The sequence below is a fragment of the Osmerus mordax genome, chromosome 1, assembly GCF_038355195.1.
Source record: "Osmerus mordax isolate fOsmMor3 chromosome 1, fOsmMor3.pri, whole genome shotgun sequence".
In the NCBI taxonomy this organism is placed as follows: domain Eukaryota; kingdom Metazoa; phylum Chordata; class Actinopteri; order Osmeriformes; family Osmeridae; genus Osmerus; species Osmerus mordax.
The window spans coordinates 7,751,449-7,773,091 of record NC_090050.1 but is presented as its reverse complement, the minus strand read 5'-3'; the positions used below and the strand labels follow the sequence as shown (position 1 = coordinate 7,773,091).

The following is a 21,643-nucleotide window of genomic DNA, read 5'->3' as shown; positions in this document are numbered from 1 at the left end:
TGTGGCAGGAAGGTATAGGTATAAGGCATATGATAAACATGAGTCAAAATAGAAAATGTTGAAAATGTACAACAGTTATAAATAATTCCAAACAATACTATACAATGTAAAAAATTAAATAAGAATAAGAATATAAAATAAGATAAAATAAATCTGATAAGACATGATTGGTGCATTGTGCAGTGTACAATAAAGTGATAAATGTTGGTAGTTCTGGGCCTTATGAGGCCAGCTGTGGATGGAAAGAAACTGTTGTTATGGCGTGAGGTTTTGGTCATTGAGAATTCTCTCAGTGTGTGAAAGCATAAGAACAAAAGTTTGTCACTAATCCACTATCTGTAACACTATCCACAAGATTAAATAGTACAGTTCCTTTAATGCTTCCTCATAGACAGGGCCTACTTGAAGTCAAGGTCCGATTCATCACACTGTACAAAGAGACTGAACCATTATAATCATAAGCTGTCTGTAATGGAAACCAGGGCATTTGAATTAACATACTGGCAATGTCTGATACTGACAGAGACCATCAAAAATGCGACTTTAATAAATAATTTCAAGAGCTGATATTTGCCACATAAATATGTTTATGGCAATTTCCTGTATGTAAAGAATGCCCATCAAGCTTTGCAGACAGATTAGGACAATAAATGGAATAGAGAATAGAGAGCATAAATAAGCAATTGTAGGCAGTATGGGTGGTAAATACTCCCTTGCAACAGAAAATTGGAGGATTTACGATTCCTAATGTTAGGGAAAATGCAAATTTAGAAATAACATCAGAATTCGACAGTTCACCGAGCACTCACAAAAACATTACCTTAAATTTCTATTTAAAATGTATTCTGTTAATGGCAATTTTGATTTGATGAGAGCTTGACAGGCAAGATAAGATGGTTTATAAGCATGAGGGCTCATACTGAATAGGATGTTAAAATAATGTATCCAAAGGAATACTGTAGGTGAACAAGAACAAAAGGGACAGCAAGGGCTTCATGACATTATTTGACCTTCGTACTGTAATGGGCATAAAATTCACCAGCTTTCCAGTCCATTAAATTGACTACCATGTGACCATGGGATTTTAAAGGAGTACTGATCTACTGTGGCATCAAAACACAATAGTCCAGTGTATATAGTACAGAATGTCCTCACTTAGACATTATACATACAGTTTATATTGCTTAGTTGAAATTACAGGGATTCCTAATCTTATTTTCAATAAATTAGGACTGAAAAGGGGAAATTACATCTCAAACAGTTTGGGTTCAACAGATGGCAGCAATAGTTATGTGTACAGTTATGTCACAGATGATGTCATATTTATACTGTTGTTTACTACACTAGCCCCCACTCACTTGCATCTGTAACCATCTAGGCTGAGAAGAATAGAAAATAGGAAACTCAAGAATACAGATTGTTATACAATTGAGTATTTAATGTTATAACATTAGTTGTCACTTAACATTTCCAGCTTTTCACGTGAATTGATGAGCAGTGATCAAGCTACACACTTGGCCCCACCCTTCTAACATCCATAGTTGCCTATAAATTCTGTGAAATTCCTCAAAGGCAAATAAAACGTCATAATCTTAGACATAATTTGTATACTGTTCAACTTATGAGAATACATTTCATAACATGCAACATATTTTCATTTTGAAAGATCCAATTAAGTATGATTTCCAATTCAGCTGTGGTCAACAACATCTTTGAGGGGTTCTTTTGGAAAAACATATATCTCCATTTGTATTTATTGTCCAGAATTGTGTTTTGTTGTGCACTCCCGGGAACTCTCTGGTACTTAAAAGATAGCCTGATCCTAACCAGACTCTCGTACATTTCATTTGTACAGAGAGTCTGGCCTCGCTCTATTGACAAGCGTTGACTTCCTTGTAGGCGGATACTCTGTTGAAGTTTAAAACTATTGGATCTGCCCAGAGCCACTCTGATCTGCCATAACCAATCGCTAGCGTTCGCCTTAGCCAATTCCTTCACCACTACTGTAACAGAGCTAGCTGCCGTAGCTGGAAAATCTAACTTTTCCCGAACCCCGTGGGGAGGGGGGCCACAACATCATGGCCACCAACAAAACTCAGCAGAACTTGTTCTTGCTCGGGCTTTAGCTTATGGATATTCGGCAGCGTTGCTACAACGGACCGAATGGCTTCGCTCGCATCTTTTCCGCCGCCATTACGGAAGTACAACAAAAAAGTACAAACTAGCGCACGATAGCCTCTACTAGCGCACGATAGCCTCTCCCTCTGTGGCCAGACCTAGTACAGAAGCAAAATCTAAATTGAGCAGAAGTATGTAGAAGCGCAGAGCCAGGCTACTTAAAAGATACCCTAACCCTAATATTAACTACATTGATTAGAAAAAAAAGAAAAAAAAAAGAATATACATATATATTTTTTTTGGGGAGTACCGAAGACCCATTTTGACCCAGGAAAAACCCTGGTAAAACTCAGCTGACTTCTCGATATCGCTCATTTTGAAGATGAAGTCAGAGCAGGGCAATAATAATCCGTATCAGACCGCAGACCGGCGATGAGGTCAATACGCAGCTGGCAAGACTACCCATTAGCCAATCAGAATGCTCGTACTGTCGTTGCCATATAATAATTTGATTTATTTGACATACTTCAAAACGTTTCTCATGTGTCATCATTCTCCCATTGGAGTTGTAGTTTCTCATTTCACCAGTTTATATCTGTACCAGGGCCGGATTAACAAATTTCTGTGCCCTGGGCAACAAGGCTCAAGGAAAGTGATATAACATTTTAGTTGACATTGTCCAGGGCCCCTTAGATGTCATGTGCCCCTGGGCAAGTGCCCAGTTGCCCTAATGGTTAATCAGGCCTTGATCCGTACACGTGTCAAACTCTCCATGGAGGACCACATATTCTTCCGTCAAACTAGTTTTTTATCAATCCCACAGTTTGCTTAGCAAGTGGCAAACAAATTATTTTGTGCGTAAGTAACTTAAATAAATGAGTCCCCAGGGTTATTTTTTACCTGCTTTTATAGGCAGCCAGCTATTTCTCATTATATTTTAATTCAAATGTATGAACTGGGTAGTTAGGCTTGTCAGCTTTCCAAATACAATAACTTAATGTTTATTATGAATGATTATGTTTATTTTTATTGTGAATGTATTATTTGACATAAATATGTTTTTAGTTTTAAAAATACCTTAAATGCGTCATACTTTTATAATAATGTTTTACCTAGCTTTAACAAATGTTACCTGCCTGCAGATGGCACATGGTAAAGAAAACTTTTCTTTTGCCACTGACCTTGGGGACTGGATTCATATTCATGGTTATATCAGTCTTTTACATTCTCTTCCCACCCCAGTTAAATACCCCAGCCACTTGCCTCTTTTCTAATTCTGTATGGTCTATCACTGAAATGTTGATAAGCCTTCATGTATGTAGTGAAATTGTGTTTAAAATTTTCATTTGTGGCTGGGGAAACTGTCTTCAAACACCATGCGAATGGAATATTACGTGATGTGCATTTTGATATTAGCATGCATAATTACCCTGTATATTTTTCTACAAAATCTTGTTCTTTTTCCATTATGTATAATATATATCTGTGTACCTATTCAAAAAGCTGATCTTCAAATTCCCTTGTTGAAGTAAGTGTGAATAATCTGATTGGGTTTGTGGCTTTTGGTTATTCTCAACAGATCTGGTACTACACCAATGGGATTTTGCGAGAGGCAGGATTTCAAGAGCAACTAATCCCATACATCACTCTCAGCACAGGTGGCATAGAGACTCTGGCTGCCATCATTTCAGTGAGTATGATGGACTCTAATGCAAAAGCAGACAGCAAAAATGACACTTTAACAAGCTATAGTAATAACGCTACATTTAAAAAAGTAGTTTCATCTGTCATAAAAGTACTATTATGATGAAGACTAATCAGTTTTATTATACAGGTGTTATCAGACAGTTCATTTAACTGGAAGAATGTCAAATTACATATCAGCAAATTAATTGAAATATAACCTTTACAAAATATAACGTTTCAAAATTATCATAATATTTGCTTAGGTCATTCATTGTTTTGTTCCCAGTACCAAAAGAAACCCTCTACCTCTTTCCTTTTGTCAAAACTGACATAAGTAGTTTTCATTTTTGCTTTTTGATCCTTTCTTCTGGATCAATTTCTGCCAATGCAGCCGACTTGACTGAAACTGCAATCAGGCGTATGAACTAGGCTATGTTTGAAGCTGTGTCCCAACGAATTGTCATATCAAAGTTCACTAACTGTGAATGCATGCATTCTGAGTAGCTTTGAAAAAAGTTTGAAACAGACAAGATGTGATCTTCCATTAAGATGGAGTTGCTTGGGACCTAATGTGATGGGCCTCATCAGGGCTGTATTTGCACTGGAAGGAGCTCTTGTCTTGAAAAAGCAGTTTCACAATAATGAAAATTAGCTTTTTCATAGGCTATCATCAAAATGAGATCAAACCATGAGTTAAAAATGAGGGATTACATTTTCTTCTTCAAACATTGATATCAAGCAACAACGTTGACAAGGTACACAACCAGTTTTTACTGTAGGAACTGTTGTAGCGCTAAATAGAGTTTCATAAAGTGGTTGCAACATTTGTTAGGAACTGACTAGATAAGTTGTTTTATAGAAGATATTCTTTGGTCTTTTTTCGGCTAGATATATACACTACCGGTCAAAAGAAAACACCCCCATTTTCTACATATTTATTGATATTTAAGCAGTTCAAGTCCAGTGAATAACCTGAAATGGTACAAAGGTAAGCGGTAAACTGCCAGAGGTAAAACAAAATAGTTTAGGAAGACAGACAGACCATTATAACCCTTAAAAGTGTAAGTCTTTACTTTAGATAGAAATTACAAAGAAAGCCAAGGTGTCAGTGAGTACAGTTTCCTACACCATCAAAAGGCACTTAGAAATTGGATGAAACTCTGACAGGAAGAGGTCTGGCAGACCCAAAGCCACAACAGAATCAGAAGACAAGTTTCTGAGAGTCAACAGCTTGCGTGATAGGCGGCTCACAGGACAACAGCTTCAAGCACAGCTTAACACTGGTTGAAGTAAGCAAGTCTCAGTTGATGGTTGAAAGTGATGGTTTGGGGGCTCTTTGGCTGGATCCAGAGTCGGCAATACCCTCTGGTATACGCCTAGTTGGTCAGGGGTTCATCCTACAGCAAGATAATGACCCAAAACATACCTCCAGGCTATGTCAGAACTACCTTACAAGAAAACCACAAGACGGTAGGCTTCAAATCATGGAATGGCCAGCACAGTCTCCAGACTTAAACCCCATCGAGCTGGTTTGGGATGAATTGGACAGAAGTGTTGGGAAGAACTTTCCGAACAATATTTGATTTCCATTGTAGAAAGAATGCTAAATCTGCGATTTCAGATTACATTTTACATATTTCAGAGTACATTGAGACCAGGGTTCTAAATTAACTTTTTTGATCACAAGCCAAGTTGGCTGGTAACTTTCTAAAGTTACCAGCCAATCAGAATTTCCACTAGCCAAATTCTTTCCGGTGAAAATAAGAACAATTATGAGTTTCACTGAATGCATTTGATCATTTTATTAACATTGTTGGCATGAAAAACACAGAAAATTAAGTAAAATGAAGCACAGAAGTATGATGCAAGGGTATGTGAAATCACCAACACGTGACTAAGTAAGGACACGATTTATTGTAAATGGCTAAAATGTCCATTCGCATCATGATGAGATTGACTCCTGCCCATGCATTTACAGTAACGTTTTTCTAAGCAGGCATTAATTAAACTGACCTAATATACTCTTTATTAAGAACAGTGTATTTACATTACACTAGACTGTGTCAGTAAGCAACATAATTTTTCTTATGCGTAGACTACATGCGGCAATCCTTACAAAACATGACAACATTTTCATTGTCAAACACAAGCCATTCCCAACCCGTCAGCCATTTGGCATTACATTGTCTTTTCTTCGTTTCTCTAGTGCTATCAATATCCTCATCCCCTGCCTCGTTCCTTTTCTCGCCCCCAGAAGTTTGTCCTAACCACCGCCGCATTAAGTTAACTTTTTACTTTACTTTACTACTCTAGCTAGCTCTTATTACCTCCAATGATCCTCTATGGTTCGTTTTACTTCTTCCTTGTGTTTTCTGGTGGACGCTCCGTTCATTTCCACAGTTTCTCGCGCCGGTTTCACTTCAACTGCGCGCAGCCAATGGGCGTATAAAACGTAATCACGTAGCATTACGCCACAGTGTTCATGGGAAACTTAGGAAGTACTGCCAGGGGGATAAATGACCAAGAACCATGCCGAGAACAGAGCCTTATGTATCATTCATCTAATGCCTCATGTATCACCGGCCAAACTGGCTAGTGAGTTTTTATTAACACCCGCCAAAATGAATTTTAACCCGCATTTGGCGGGTTGGCGGGTGTTAATTTAGAACCCTGATTGAGACATTAAACTGCTTACATTTAAATAAAAACTGAAAAAATGTAGGTGTTCTAAAACATTTGACTGGTAGTGTATATATTTTTTATACAGATCAGATCAGAGAAAGATATGAAAGCAGGGAAAGAGAGTGGGAGGTTAATCTGGTAGGAAATGGCCCAGTCTAGTATCGTACCAGGGCCCTTGCAGTTAGGCGGTGGGTGAGCGGTGAGGGAGTCGGGCTAGTAATCTGAAGGTTGCCAGTTCGATTCCCAGCCGTGCAAAATGACGTTGTGTCCTTGGGCAAGGCACTTCACCCTACTTGCTTCGGGGGGAATGTCCCTGTACTTACTGTAAGTCGCTCTGGATAAGAGCATCTGCTAAATGACTAAATGTAATGTAAATGTAGGCCCCAGCCTTTCTGCTTCTCGCTCTACCTGGTGAGCAGCTGGTTAACTTGTTACTGACATCAAAGAGAAACAATTCAACAATTAAATGTCCAAATTTATTTACAATCATGTATTTCCTGTGGTGGTTGTAGTTTACACTATTGTCATTCAGGAATAAAAGGAACTAGAGAGGGTACCATTTCTGGGGAAATTGTGAGGTGTGATATTTTTAAGCAATTACTCATATTGCATTCATTCATTAATAAAGAACCCCCTTTCAAACAAGCTTTTTCCACGTGATAGTTTTAGCTTTGAAGTATAGTAACACTAGTTCAACATTAATCAAATTGTGTTATCATCTGATGAATCCCTCTGTACATCACAAGAATCACCAGTTCGATCCCTGTGTCTGGCAAAAGTATTTAGCTTAGAAAACGAAGAAATTGGGAAATCCTGTGAATTCCTGCTAGTGATATTTTTAAGCGTACTCATGATTGCATTCATTAATAAATAACCCCTATTGAAACAAGCGGATACTAACAACGTTGTCACTGGCAGTATCTCAGCTGGAAATCGCAATTCAAACAGTACCATCTGCAAACTGAAAATAAGCCCCTCAAAACGTTAATATATGAAAGCCCATAGGGGACTATTTTCAAATGACAATACAATTTCAGAAATTCTTTATCATTTTCAATATATATAGGTGTTATTTGAGACAGTATTCAAATGAAAATGCAATAATCCAAATTGAATTTGCATTGTCACATGTCATATGGGCATTCTATGACAACATTAAAATTATAATGGAATAACGGTTTGACATTTCATTTGCAAAGACGTATCCCTCTTTACAGTGAACTATATTCAAATGTTAATGCAAATGTGAAAATATAAACAATGCAGCTTAATTTTACATTTGTGCAAGCATTATTTGAGTTGTTTGAACATTTTAATGCACTTTTTACTATTTGAAAATGAAAACGGCATTTGACATCTCATTTTCAAAGACTCGAATATGCTGTGAGGCGTACAAAATTCAAATGCCATATGCTAAACAACGCCCCCTGCGAATTGCATTTCTATTTTCAAGTCACCACGCTCATTTAGGGACAAAATTAAATCATGAAAAATAAATCCGTCAGACCTCTCATCAAGGCGGGTCTTCAGTTAAAATGTTACATTGTGTCCACTCTACAGAAGACATGTGACGTTTGACACATGACAACCATTCTTTTTATTTTGATACATATTGTTCAATATGTATTAACCTCAAATCTCTCCTCTCACCAATTTTGGACAACCAGTAGGTCACAGTAGTTTATTTAGGTTTGCCCTTAGTTTGAGTAATACACCTTTGCAAGCCTGTGTTTTCAGATAATATTTGATCTGCTCCTAAATATTGAGAACTGAGAGCAAGCTGCCACCAGTGTTGTGCACGTTCATACCTCTCATGAACTCGTTCAAAGTTCAGTTCATACAAGTAAAAATGAATCGTTCACGTTCATAGTTCACCATTTAAATTCTGAACAGTTCATTCTGTTCATTTCATAGTTTTAAGGTGTGTGTTTACTGTGTGTAAAAATCCCACAAAAAATAATAAGGTGCATCAGATAAGATGTAGTCACTGAGTCTGCGTCTCTGCTTTCACTTGCCATTTTTATGAGACTGTTGTCTTGAAATACGTTGCTTATTTGGTCCACGTGTGTGCGATGAATCATGGGTAATGTAGTGCGAAGTCGAGTTAGTTGGTTTAGGCTAGGCTACAATTTTACGGGCACTGAGCAACATGGTGCAAGCATTCGATTTAGACAGCGTCTCTCCTCAGGAGAAGGAAAACATTCCGTAACGTTTTAGCTAGACCTCAAATAATATGAACATGTTCACCGTTCAAATTCATTATTTGTCATTAAGTTGCGTTCAGTTCATCGTTCTCATAAAAATGAACGTGTTCAATGAACGCGTTCTTTTGAACTCGTTCATGCACAACAACACTTAGTACATAGACAGTACTCTGTCCTGGGGGAACATTTGGTCCACAGAGAGAGGCCTCTTGTCTGGGAGCTTCTAACCCACCAGCATCTGTCAGTCATAGCCCACACCAAGCACAACACTACTGCAGGCCAAACTGCCCTTGGAAAATCAGTGTTCATTATTGTAGCATTAGTATTGCCTTAGCATTGTTTTTTATGTGCCAGATGATGTAAGGTAGTTGTGCAACTGCAGTTACAAATAAGGACTGTATAGACTGTAAATGACATTTGAAAAGTAGAGGGTGTTTGTTTGCCTACTTACATTTTGAGACAAACTGTACACAAACTTTTGTAACAGGAGAATCTCCAGTAATCTTCAAACCTTGTCCATGCTCCCCTTGGAGCTTTACTGGCTTATTTTACAAATACTGTAGTTGTTTTTGACAAATGAAATAAACTGACATTTTCTCCAGAACCATTAGGGAAAGTACTTTTGTGTCAAAGTAACCAGAACTCAAATTCTCAGTTTGTCACAAGGTGAGTGTGTAGGAGGTGGACCCAAAAGCAAGTAGACAATGGCTGGATAACAAGAACCAGGACTTTACTTAACCCTTGTGTTATCTTCGGGTCATTCTGACCCATCAGTCATTGTGACCCACCGTCGTATTGCGACAAATTTACCTCATACAAAAACAAAGTGAAGCATTTTCTTTTAACTGTCGGGCTGTCTCAGACCCCCCACATTGGAATGGTTAAAAGAAAATTATTTTTATTTAAATTAGCAGTAAGACACAATTTTCCATTCTTACATGAGTGTTTACTAAAACTAAACTGCTATGGTAGCCTGTTGACATGAGTCTTGTTAATGTTAAGCAGGGGCTAATCTTACAGCTTGCCGTCCTCATACAATAATAAAGTGAAGCTGTTTCTCTAGAGCTATGGCATTGATAATGTGAGTTTGGGTGTGTTGCACCAGGTGCTTGATTTTTACATAATACCCAGTGACTCTTTGTTGAGTGGTTAATTGAAATAAATAAACAAATTGGGTGCATTGCATCAGGCACTGTCAAAAACAGAAAAAGAAAGAAAAGAAAGAAAAATTATAATAAGTAGGCCTATAGTCTAAGACAAAAGTGATCAAAAGTCGGGGGCGGGGGCCCACACCAATATTCTTTCAGGGGGCCCAGAATTCCTAGCAACGGCCCTGTCAATACATTACGACATCAGTGAGCCGGGTTCACGTACACTAGTGACACTCGTCTGGTCTTGTTTGGGGAATGTGTATCGAGCTCTCTGCCACAATGTCGAGATGGTGTCTCGTTGGATTACCGGCGGAGAGTCAGTGCGAGCAGAACCATATTGCCAAGAAAAATATGTGTATTCTTAATAAACATGATTTAACTACTACTGACTCTTTCTGTTTGACCAAGTAAACAAAACAGTGGGCGTGACACAGCTGCAGTTTCCCTTAACTCCATAAGCAATCCTCAAAAATGTATTCATTCTATTTGGTTCTTAGAAACTGATGAGTGCAGAATACACACTGTTATCTAAACGTCAAGATATTCTTAAATGTAATTTATATCACAAAATACTCTGCAAGGTGTATTGAGCCTTACTTCTTAAATCTCAATATATGTTATATTGTTATTCACTCTGTTTTTGGCAGATTTAAGGTACAATTTTGAAAAGTCAGTGTTTCCCCTAGGTTTACAGCTTTGGGGGGGGTTGGGGGTGGTCGCGTGGCGGCGGGGAAATGACATGCCGTCGTGTAAATAAGATAAATAACATAAGGCCATTTAGTTTGTTTAATAAAAGAGCAAGCTATAGACCTGTTTTATAGGAAAGGTAACCTTAAATGACTGATTTTTTTAAATATTTTTTTTACTTGACCCTCCAGGGGGGGCGGGGGGTGGGTCGGGGCGCCCCCCTAATATAATGGTAGGGAAACACTGAGAGTAGTCAATAGGGATAGAGCACACAGGCCTAATGGATGGAGAACCATCTTGTGAGGATTCAGCTTAACCCTTGTGTTATCTTCAGGTCATTCTGACCCATCAGTCATTGTGACCCACCATCGTATTGCGACAACTTTACCACATACAAAAACAAAGTGAAGCATTTTCTTTTAACTGTTGGGCTGTCTCAGACCCCCACATTGCGAAGGTTAAAAGAAAATTATTTGTTTTTGTATTGGGTAAACACGATGGTTCGTTATGAACCTTTGGGTCATGTGACCCGAATGCAGCACAAGGGTTAAAAAGGTAAGCAGACCTAGAATTGCCGCCTGGGGGAGAGTAAAGCAGTCACAAAGGGGCCTTAGCAGTGTACAGAGAAAATAAAACAGGTTCAGAGATGAATCTGGGGGTTCTTCAGCCACTTCACTGCAGCCTATCATGTAAGAAAGCAAAAGAGAAAAGATGTTATTCAGAGAAGAGTGGTAGCAAAACTGCCGACTGGTGTCTGTCCAGGACAGAGAGCATTCAAGCTCTGTTGAGCAGGTGGTCTGAAAAACATGTTATGTTTTGAAAGCTTGTCACTTTTGAAAGTGTATCGTATTTTTCTGTAACAAGACAGTTATACAAACAAGATCTCAAATACAACATGCACAAAAAAGTCAATTTAGCAGATACCATGACAAATAATGTACATATGATTACTGTGTGACGTGCCCTGAAGTCAGTTGATTAGTCTGTGACGTTTGAAGTGGTGATCATCAAAAAGATGGCAGGGAGTGAGTGGTGCGTAGTTGAACCAGGATATCGTTCCACTGCTGGGGAGAAGGACGGAGAAGCACGGCAGAGTGGGTGAGCATGAACCCCTCTTTCTGGTCAACCAATAAGGTTGGATTATGTCCTAGGGGTAAGGGTCAGGTTTGAAGACCAGCTGTCCAGCTGCATTAAGGATGAGCTGCAGAGGGTGTGTGGCACAGGCTGGTAGGCCTGCTAAAAGGGGGTTGCAGTAGTCAAGACAAGACAGCAGTGTGGTCAGGTGGTTGAGAGTGTCGAAGGCTGCGAGCAGGTGAAGTAGGATCAAGTCAGATGAGAGGTTGGAGGCTCTAACTGTGTTTAGGGTATCCATCACCACTAGGAAAGCATTTAAGTGACGGTCTTTGATTCCTGATTGGTGGGGATCCAGCAGGTTGTTCCTGAGAACACAACATTCCAGAGTTTTAAATAGGAATAATAGTAGAGATACTATATAATTAAAATATCACACTGTGGAATTGGAGATAAATGCTTAAATTGAGTACAGTGTCGAGTACTAGCAGCAGTCATTTCAATTTGAATAGTTTATAGTTAATAGTTTTTCACGTGGGAAGGAATTTCAAGAGTAAAGCCAGATGGAAGTGCTGTAGTAAAGAGGATAAATAATAAAAAATAAATGTGTAGGAGAAATTGAGTGGTGATGACATTCTCCTCTACCTAGTGTATCTTTATTGCATAATATCCATTCCATCCCCAGATTTTACTTTCTGATCTCTGCTTGTTGGTCTCCTATTCTCTTTCTCTAAATGTTTAATAGGATGACACACTACTCACTCTCTTTCACTCAAAAAGAGAGAAAATTAAATTCAATATGTAATTTTTTTTGCCTTGCCTGAAAATGTTTTCTGACACATTGAAACGCTTTTGGCAGATTCAAATGTAATTTGCTGTAATACATTTTGTCAACACTAGTTCACTCTCTGAAACTAGATCCCTTACTGGACTGTACATCAGCAATCAACAGTTCTGAAGGCATACTAATTACGTTTAATGAAGCTTGCGTGAGAGGTCCATAGTGAGATGGCTTTAAGGAAGAAAAGATGATTGACAGTTGAATTCATTTTGCTCATTCAAAAACCGCTTGTTAAACATTCATATTGACTTGTCAGTCAACTTCAACTGCGTTGAAAGGCCTCAGAAACTCTTCACTTTAATTATACATCAAAGCAATGTTTTTGATTGTTTTTCATGCAAGCTTGTTGACTATTCTTTTAAATTATTATTCTGCATTCCACTAATGAATCATCAATTACAATAAAATTGGCCCTTTTCAGTAAATTCCTCTGTAAGTCTGTACAGTAGCAAGGGTTAAGCTTGTGTAAGATGAGAAATATGGAGCAATTATTTACTTATACTTGGGCTGGACTAGCCATTGATGTGATGATTCCACACTCCTTTTTCACATCAGTGCTTTGATGTACGGCTAGAGAAAGCCCCCACTGACTTATTTAGCTTTTAATTGGCCTTTCAGGGGAGGGGGTTTGTCTTGTCTAAAGGTTTATATCCTGATGTGGTTGTCCTTACCAGAGTTTAAAAAATACACACAGTCCAGAATGCCACAGTAATGAGTCATCATGTATTGTGTAAATAACATACCGGTATTAGCTATCTTAACCCTCGTGCTGCCTTCGGGTCACATGACCCAAAGGTTCATAACAAACCATCGTTGTGTTTACCCAATTTTACCCAATACAAAAACAAATAAAAATTATTTTCTTTTAACCTTTGCAATGTGGGGGGTCTGAGACAGCCCAACGGTTAAAAGAAAATGCTTCACTTTGTTTTTGTATGTGGTAAAGTTGTCGCAATACGACGGTGGGTCACAATGACTGATGGGTCAGAATGACCCGAAGATAACACAAGGGTTAATAAAGGTTGTGAAAAGATCTCAGGTTCTCAAGTTAAGATGAATGAGCATTATTCTTGCCTCATACATAGCCACCCCTACCCCAGATGTTTTGTCTTGGGGGTCATTGCCATACTAATATTACTCTGGATAAGAGCGTCTGCTAAAAATGACTAAATGTAATATTACAACTAAATGGTTGACTAATGTCTAAATAATGCACTTTTTCACATTTGCCATTTATCCCCCACACATGCCATTGTCCAACTGTGCCATTGCCCTTTTACAGTTTGCCTCTGTTGCCGAGGAAACACACCTATGGGTAGCGTGTCTTACCAATGATGTCACAAAGTGGACTGTGACACATCACATTAGGGTTAATGTCATGCCACAAGCGTTTTGTTGCAGAAAAAGTTATATCAAATGTTGACAGACCATACTCAGGCAATCTGTTAACGATAACTGACCTTCCATGAGGGCAGAATGGATAGCGACTATTTTTGCAACTATTCTGTCAGGTTATGACAGTAGGGTGACACCAGAGAGAAAACAATAGAATCGCTAAGGTCAACGCCTGCATGTTTGCTCTGATTTATCTTAATGCATTCAGATACTGTATAGCCATGTCCCAAAGACCTGATATTTTAAATAGCAGCCAAATGTATCAAACACTGGGAAACTCTGTAGGCCTACGCTCCGTGCATGTATCATAGGCTGACAATATCTTTGTCAGCCTATGATGTAAGCTGCTGTGTCAGCGCAAGACAACACAGATTACAAACATTTTGACAAAAATATTTTGTGAATATCAGTCATCCTATGAATTTATCAGTTGTGGGGAAGCATGGCAGGTCGAGCATGGTTATGGACAACAAACCTGGTGAAGATTGTAATGCTGATGAATAAATGAGCTCCCACTTTATCTACTTTATCATCCTTTCTCTCTTCAACTCATTTGCTGCCCAGTGCTGCCGTGAAACATTCTTGACCAAAGCTCTTTGCTTTGAGGAAGTGTTAGTCAAAGGACCACATGTCTTGTAATGCAAAGCTAAGAGACCGTGCCATTAGGAGTAACCAACCAATACTCAACAACACAGCCAAGCACATATACAGAAGCTGACACACAATGCATATACATATTCAACTTTTTTTGCTTTCCAGTCTGCACAAATTCGAAAACGTTCTTTTCCGGAGCTGGAGCGAGAACCGTGTGAAAACCCTCATTAATCTCTCCTCTCCATCTTTATTACTCTGGGACCCCCTGGAGAGTGACTCTAAACCAATGACCTCTGAAAGACTGTTCAATCCCACAGCTTGGTTTGAGTGGAGACTTTCACTGTTAATACTTACATGCTTTGATCCTTGGGAGTGGTTATGGAGGGGAAAAAAGCCATAACTCTTGCTGAAAAACTATTTGTGGGTGGAGTTGCAGGGTTAGGATCATTACACTGTCAATAGAAGTTTGTGAACTTTAGGGGTCATGACCCCTAAAGGGGTTGAAAAAGGATAATGTGTGTTTTATTTATTACCCCTGCAAAATAACATTGACAAACCATGTAACGGTGGGGTCTTGTTTAGAAAAAGGACACTTTATCTCAGTAGGATGTGCAGGTTGAAAAAAATACATACCTTCAAGCAAACTGTGCTTCATGATATTCAGCCAACAACATTTTCTTATTCTGGTCTCTTTTTCTACATACAGGGTCTTGTAATTGAGCGAATTGGAAGAAGACCTCTGCTCATATTTGGTTTCTCTGCCATGGCTGTGTGCTTCAGTCTTCTCACTGTATTCCTCAACTTCCAGGTCAGTTCAAAGGCAGTTTTTGCATCGTTAATTAAATCCAGTCATTAACAATGCAAACGGTGAGCAGACAGATAATATGCAGGTGTTAGTCCACAGTCTCTTATTGGACTAGTATTCAACGAATACATTAACCCTAAAGTAGGTTAGTTACCTGTTTTAATTATGTTGGAATCTAACATCATGTGAACTACAATAGCATAATTGGTCATTGGCTGTTATCACATAAACAGTACATTAACAGAACAGTACAGGTACCGCTATAAATGTAGCATTATACTGTTTTCTTATTATGGGAGCAAATACAGTTTTATGTAGAGAGAGAGAGAGAATGAAGATATGTTGACAGAACATATCTTCATCTTAAATATTTTATTCCGTATTGTATTTCCACTCGTCTACATCTTTAGACGGTAAGAACATATGGATTGCACTATCTCATTGACCAATTTAAGTTTGGAAGTGATGTTTATCTACGAACAGTAGATATCAGGCAGAAAGTCCTTCTGTGGGACCATTTTGGACCAATGTAATTTCTGTTCTGGCAACGCAGAACGCATTAAAATCAATTCACTCCTTCTCTCTCTCTCCCGGTTCCCCAGGACAGAGTTTCGTGGATGCCTTATCTCAGTTTCACCTGTATATTGGCTGTAATTGCCTCCTTCTGTTCCGGACCAGGTAATTCTACCTATTAGGATTCCTCTCTTATCTCTCTGTGTTAAAACTACCAGAAGTGTTAGGTGAATTGGCTACAGTTAGTTGGGGAAAAAGATTTGTGTAGGAGATATGCTTAAAAATATAGGCCTACACCAAAACCTATGCCACCTTCATACCACACAATATTATGTATCACTAAGAATATCAAAACATTTGTTGAGTCTCAAATTGCTGCATCGGCCTACTGGTTATAATTTCTCTGATTACATTTAGTCATTCAGACGCTCTTATCCAGAGCAACTTACAGTAAGTACAGGGACATTCCCCCCGAGGCAAGTAGGATTAAGTGCCTTGCCCAAGGACACAACGTCATTATGCACGTCCAAGAATCGAACCGGCAACCTTCTGATTAATAGCCCGATTCCCTAACCGCTCAGCCATCTGACCTCCCAATGATTCTGTATAACCTTACCTTTGTTTGCATATTTTACACCACTTTCACCACTTTTTTATTATTAGGTGCTTTTTTTCAGTTCAGACCACAGTCAAATTCATTAATGAAAAATCTGGCTACAGAAACGCCAACACTTATCCTGCCTTGTTGTAGTTCATTTTGGTTGTTTGAACAGTTACAGAAAACTGTATTGACAGTCGATCCACTGCACTTAAACCATAGAAACAATCAGCATTGCGCCTGTGAAAAGAATCACAGGTGCAGGTGCTAGTACAGATTAGCATACCAATTAGCAGGCAAGGCTTGTCACTAGTCTATTTTTATCAGCCACCAATGCATGTGTTGGGGACAGTCTGCTAGGTCTGTATGAGGAGGCCTGGCAGAAGGCTGGTGCTAAGTTTCAAGTTGTTGCAAATCAGCTACATTCTACATTCTAATTGAAGTCTGCTGGGAGATTTAATGCTGGGAACTGGGAATCCTTCTTCTAATGCCCATCTATAGAGCTTGTGGGACATTAAGGGGTCTCTCTATGATTTATGGCTTACCAAATCAAACGAAGCCCTCGATGGCAGAGAGAAAGAATACACAGGAGTGATGACCCATGAAGTGCTTTGTGCACTTGTGCGTTAAAAGGAGAGGACACTGTGACGTCCCTTCACCATGGAAACGGTGGCCCAGATATTTTTAAGTTGCACCAACAAAATATCTGTATCACATGAGCTGTTCTCAAAGCAGTGTAGGTTTTTTTTTCCTGCTGTGTTTTGGTCATATTATCCTTTTGAGGCTTTTCATGTTGAGCTACCACTCGTGCCACACTCATGTAAACTACAGTATATGAGGATCTGTGAAGGTAACAGTACATGTTGATCCATTGAGCATGTAAGGAGAGTATTATAAGATCATTTGAATGATTTTAACAGTATCATATCGTACATGAGATAATTATGTTATAACACATTTATTTAATCATTTACACCAGCAATACCCCCTCATGTTATTGAGGATTCAACTTTTTTTTTCTAATGAGAAGAATTTCTACAAACAGAAATAATACAGAAACTTAGCTTGCTTGATAATCCAAATCATGCACCAACCCAAGCAAAATGCTACATTTATATTAATAATAATAATGAACTTGGAAATGTCAGAACTCAAAGACGATATTTTGCATCCTATTGAGGCTCTTGTGAGGATAACTTGGTTTGCATCTGCCAAAGGACCATTAGGACCTTAAAATTCAAAATTGACTTGGCGCTTGTCTTTCTATAACCCAATGCTGTGACAATCTCTCTAATAATGCCCGGAATCTCTCTGTATCTGTATTTTGAATGGGATTTTAGGGCAGCGTGTTTCCTACAATTATCTCGAGAACCGGGTACTCTGCAAAGTTCATATTTTGTAGGTGTCCTTTTTATAATCCAAAGGAGTGCAGTGCCACAAGTGAGATGTTTGGACAAGCATTTCGACATAAAAAAAAAAAGGCTGACAGTTTTGTGACAGATCTTTTTCAGCCATGTTCAGCTCGCACCATACACTTCACTAGTGTTGAAGTAGGACTAATGCGACTAAAGGCATTTGCAATTAAATGAAACTAAGTGCTATAATTCCAAGAATCTGTGTTTATGTGCCACCAATTTTATCATGGGCACTATGCACGGGCACTATGCACTATCTATAGTTCAAGAAATCTGTATTTGTGTGTGTCACTGACATCTTAATCACCGACTGCATCACGGACACTGTGCACTACTTGCTTATAATTGTCAATCGTGAAGCTACATATTTTGTGTTTTATTCTGGGGTAAGTGGTTATCTTTTATGTGCTTTTCCACCTAAACCTTAAAGTCAAGCATGGGATGGCCAATAAAGAATGATGAAAGGAAAAGTGATGAATAAAGCTTTTTGAAGGTTTCTGAGCCATGTTACGTTGTGTTGAAGCCAATGTTTTTTTGGAAGTTGTAGATATTTAATGATCAGGAGACAAAGATAGAACAAAGAGAACATAAACTATGTACGTTGTGGAGGAAAGTTCTTTCCGTTTCCACTGGAACGGTGTGACTATCAGTTTAAGTTCTGGGTTGATATTAGACAACCATACGTTAGCACCTTTTTTGGGGGGAATCCCATGCCCTGATTTCACCTCAGCTGTGTCTCCCGTCAGCTGATAGGTAATCTGAAAAGGGAAAAATTGGCTGCCTATGACCCAAGCATCCGCCTGCGCCGCTGTCCATGGTGCTGATCCCCCCCCGTCTCCCAATTTGCTCTGGGGCTGCCACAGACCACTGTGCACAGCAGACTGTCTGCAGCCAACCTATAGTGCTCTACAAAGGTGTCAAGGCCATCATTCCTTTTTATATACAAAACATTCATAATACCAAACAGGGGAGTGGTGTTATTGTTTCTCCCTTTCCTAGTGCCCTTCCGTCGTTTTACAGAAACAGCTTTTCTAACCCTGTAGGCCACCTTCTAGACCCCAAAGCCATTTGTTTTGAGAATAATGGCTGGCTGATGAAGATATTGGTTGGCTAGCCAGCTCAGCCGAAACCTAAATGGCTGCTGCAGCCGCCAAAATGTTAATAGCTACAAATGGCTGAAGCTGCCACTTCATGTCTACATATGTGTATGTTATACTGATTTACTAGATCTCAATATTTCCAAGTTCTAAAAGAGTACAAAAATATCGATAAAACACTAGTCCTGACACAACGACAAACGGCATTCTAGTCCTGACAAAACGGCATTCTTACTTCCAAAAACTGAAGATCTAACAAAAGTCTGAGTATCCAACATAGAAATTAGGAAAGTATGTGAGAACAACACGATTACATTTTCTAGTTGTTTCCGCCATTTCAGCTCAGCGTGAGAGAAAAATGCATTGCTTCTTTTACTGTCTATGTTTATGATCATCACTATCGGAAAACGCGCAATTTTAATTGGTCATCAATTCACTGTGAGTCCTGTGTATCATAGCAATGAGCACGAGACTGTGGCGAATCCGGTGTACAAAATTGATTTAGTTTATCATTTATTTTTTGTCTGTGTATGTCTCTATGTGATAGATATAATTATTGTTTGATGCAAATAATTTCAGCTGGCTCAGCCAAAAAATATCAGATGGCGGCTCAATTTGTCTTACAAAATTATTAGCTTGCTTTGGCTGAAACTCAAATGGCGCCGCTTGGCGGCGGCTTCGGGGTCTACCACCTTCTGGTACAGTACACCTTCTGGTACAGTAGCCGTAACCCTAACCCTACACTCTCATAAGCCTTTTTCAAAGTGACCTCTAGCATCTGTAAAGGTCAAACACACATGGTCTGGAGTCATCCAAATCAATACTGTCGATAAAATCATTTTTGGAGCATTACACTTATCAATGCATCGACATTCCTCATATTCCCATCTCCAAAATAAATCTAGATTCTGTTGTCAAAGATTTGAATAATAGATTTCTATGGATTGATTGCTTCCCTTTGAGCTGTAATGAACTGAGAGTGTTTGGGCCTGAGGGATAATCCCAGTCAACAAATACACTAGCTTTCCATTTTCACAGAACTGCTGTCACATTATGCCAATCTCAACATTGCTTGTGCCTTAACGTTTGCTCTTGGCAATGCACTTATCATTCAAGCCAATGATTATTTGGCAAGACATTAACAAGGTTGGAGGAACTATCTGCCCACACTTTGGAGTTACAATTTATCTGTCACCTGAGTCCTTTGAAAAACAGACTAACAGAATACATCACGTGTCACGTCAAATTTCACCATTTATTCATATACATGAAAAATAAGTTTAACATTGGCGGAATGGATGTACATGGGGAAGCGCTCCCTGCCTTCACTGCAGCATGCATGACATGAGGCAGGGAGCAATGAGTTAAATCCCCAAAACACAGACACTCCGCCAGTCTATACTGTCAGAGCCGGAACTCGAACTTGGATTTCCAGTGTGAGGGTTCCACTCACATTTCTTGAGCCACAGGAGGAGGGTGAACCCAAAAGTGAGACGCACACGGTACTGGAGAGGCTGAAGGTTTTAATTGGCTCAGCAAAAGTAAGAATAACAAAAAGTAGCACTCCAACCAAAACAGAACTTGCATAGTCAACCGGCATCAGAAAAACCTAAACAACGAGCAAGGTAGGCATGAGACAGTGTCCCCTAAATACGCCTACAGAACGAGGCCCAGGTGAACCTAATAACACAAATCAGAGCTGAGCAAGCCGGGCATGAGGACATCTAGTGGCCAAAACACAAAAAACAAGCGATACACTGACAGGACCCCCCCCTCTAGGAACGGCTCCTGATGTTCCTCCCAGGACGACCCGGCGTACTAGCAAGAAAGTCCCAAATCAATTTGGGGTCGAAGATGTCTCTGGTAGGAACCCAGGAGCGCTCCTCCGGGCCATAGCCTTCCCAGTCCACAAGATACTGAAGTGATCCCCGCACCCGACGGTAATCCAGTATGCGGCGGACCGTGTAAGCAGGGTGGCCGCCCACGATGCGCGGAGGACGGGGAGGTTTGCCTGCTGGAGCAAAAGGGGAAGACAAAACAGGTTTTAGAAGGGAGACATGAAACGTAGGATTAATCTTGAGAGACCTGGGTAGGTGTAAACGGTAAGCAACAGGGTTGACTTTCCTTGCCACCTTGAAAGGCCCAATGAACCGCTGGGAGAGTTTGCGGGACCCCACTCGTAAGGGAAGGTTCTTTGTGGAGAGCCAGACTCTCTGTCTGGGACGCAGGATGGGGGCAGGTCTGTGTCTACGGTTAGCCTGTCGTTGGTACTGTTGGGAGACTCGAAGAAGCTTGTGTCGAGCCCTCCTCCAAGTCAGACGATAGTGTCAGATGAGGGCATGAGGCCACTAGATGTCCTCATGCCCGGCTTGCTCAGCTCTGATTTGTGTAATTAGGTTCACCTGGGCCTCGTTCTGTTAGGTGTATTTAGGGGACACTGTCTCATGCCTACCTTGCTTGTTGTTTAGGGTAAAACTATTTCCTGAAAAAATACATGTTTGTTTGGGTGGCGGGGGACCTCCTGCTCTCTGCTTCGTACCACCTTGTGGGATTTGCTCTGTAAATTTGACTGCAGTGCTGTGCAGTGCTGTGACTCAAATATATATTTTACTATTAATGACAAAATAGTAACGCACAGTGACTTGGACAAGTAACCTTCATCTGATTACTGGTTTGGAAATAGTAATGCGTTAGATTACTCGTTACTGAAAAAAGTTCGATGAGCACAGAAAATTGTTACCACGTCAGCGCACACTGAACAGATGCTTTGAGACGGGTGACGAGGC

The 21,643-nt window shown here is 39.7% G+C and overlaps 1 protein-coding gene across 1 annotated transcript in view; it reads left to right on the top strand.

The window, feature by feature from the left end:
• Positions 1-21,643, top strand: part of slc2a9l2 (solute carrier family 2 member 9, like 2) — a 116,151-nt gene that overhangs the window by 40,380 nt on the left and 54,128 nt on the right. Inside the window, exons 8-10 of the mRNA XM_067255760.1 lie at positions 3,698-3,808; positions 15,136-15,237; positions 15,837-15,912. Coding sequence (XP_067111861.1) covers positions 3,698-3,808; positions 15,136-15,237; positions 15,837-15,912 — 289 coding nt within the window. The remainder of the gene's footprint in view (positions 1-3,697; positions 3,809-15,135; positions 15,238-15,836; positions 15,913-21,643) is intronic.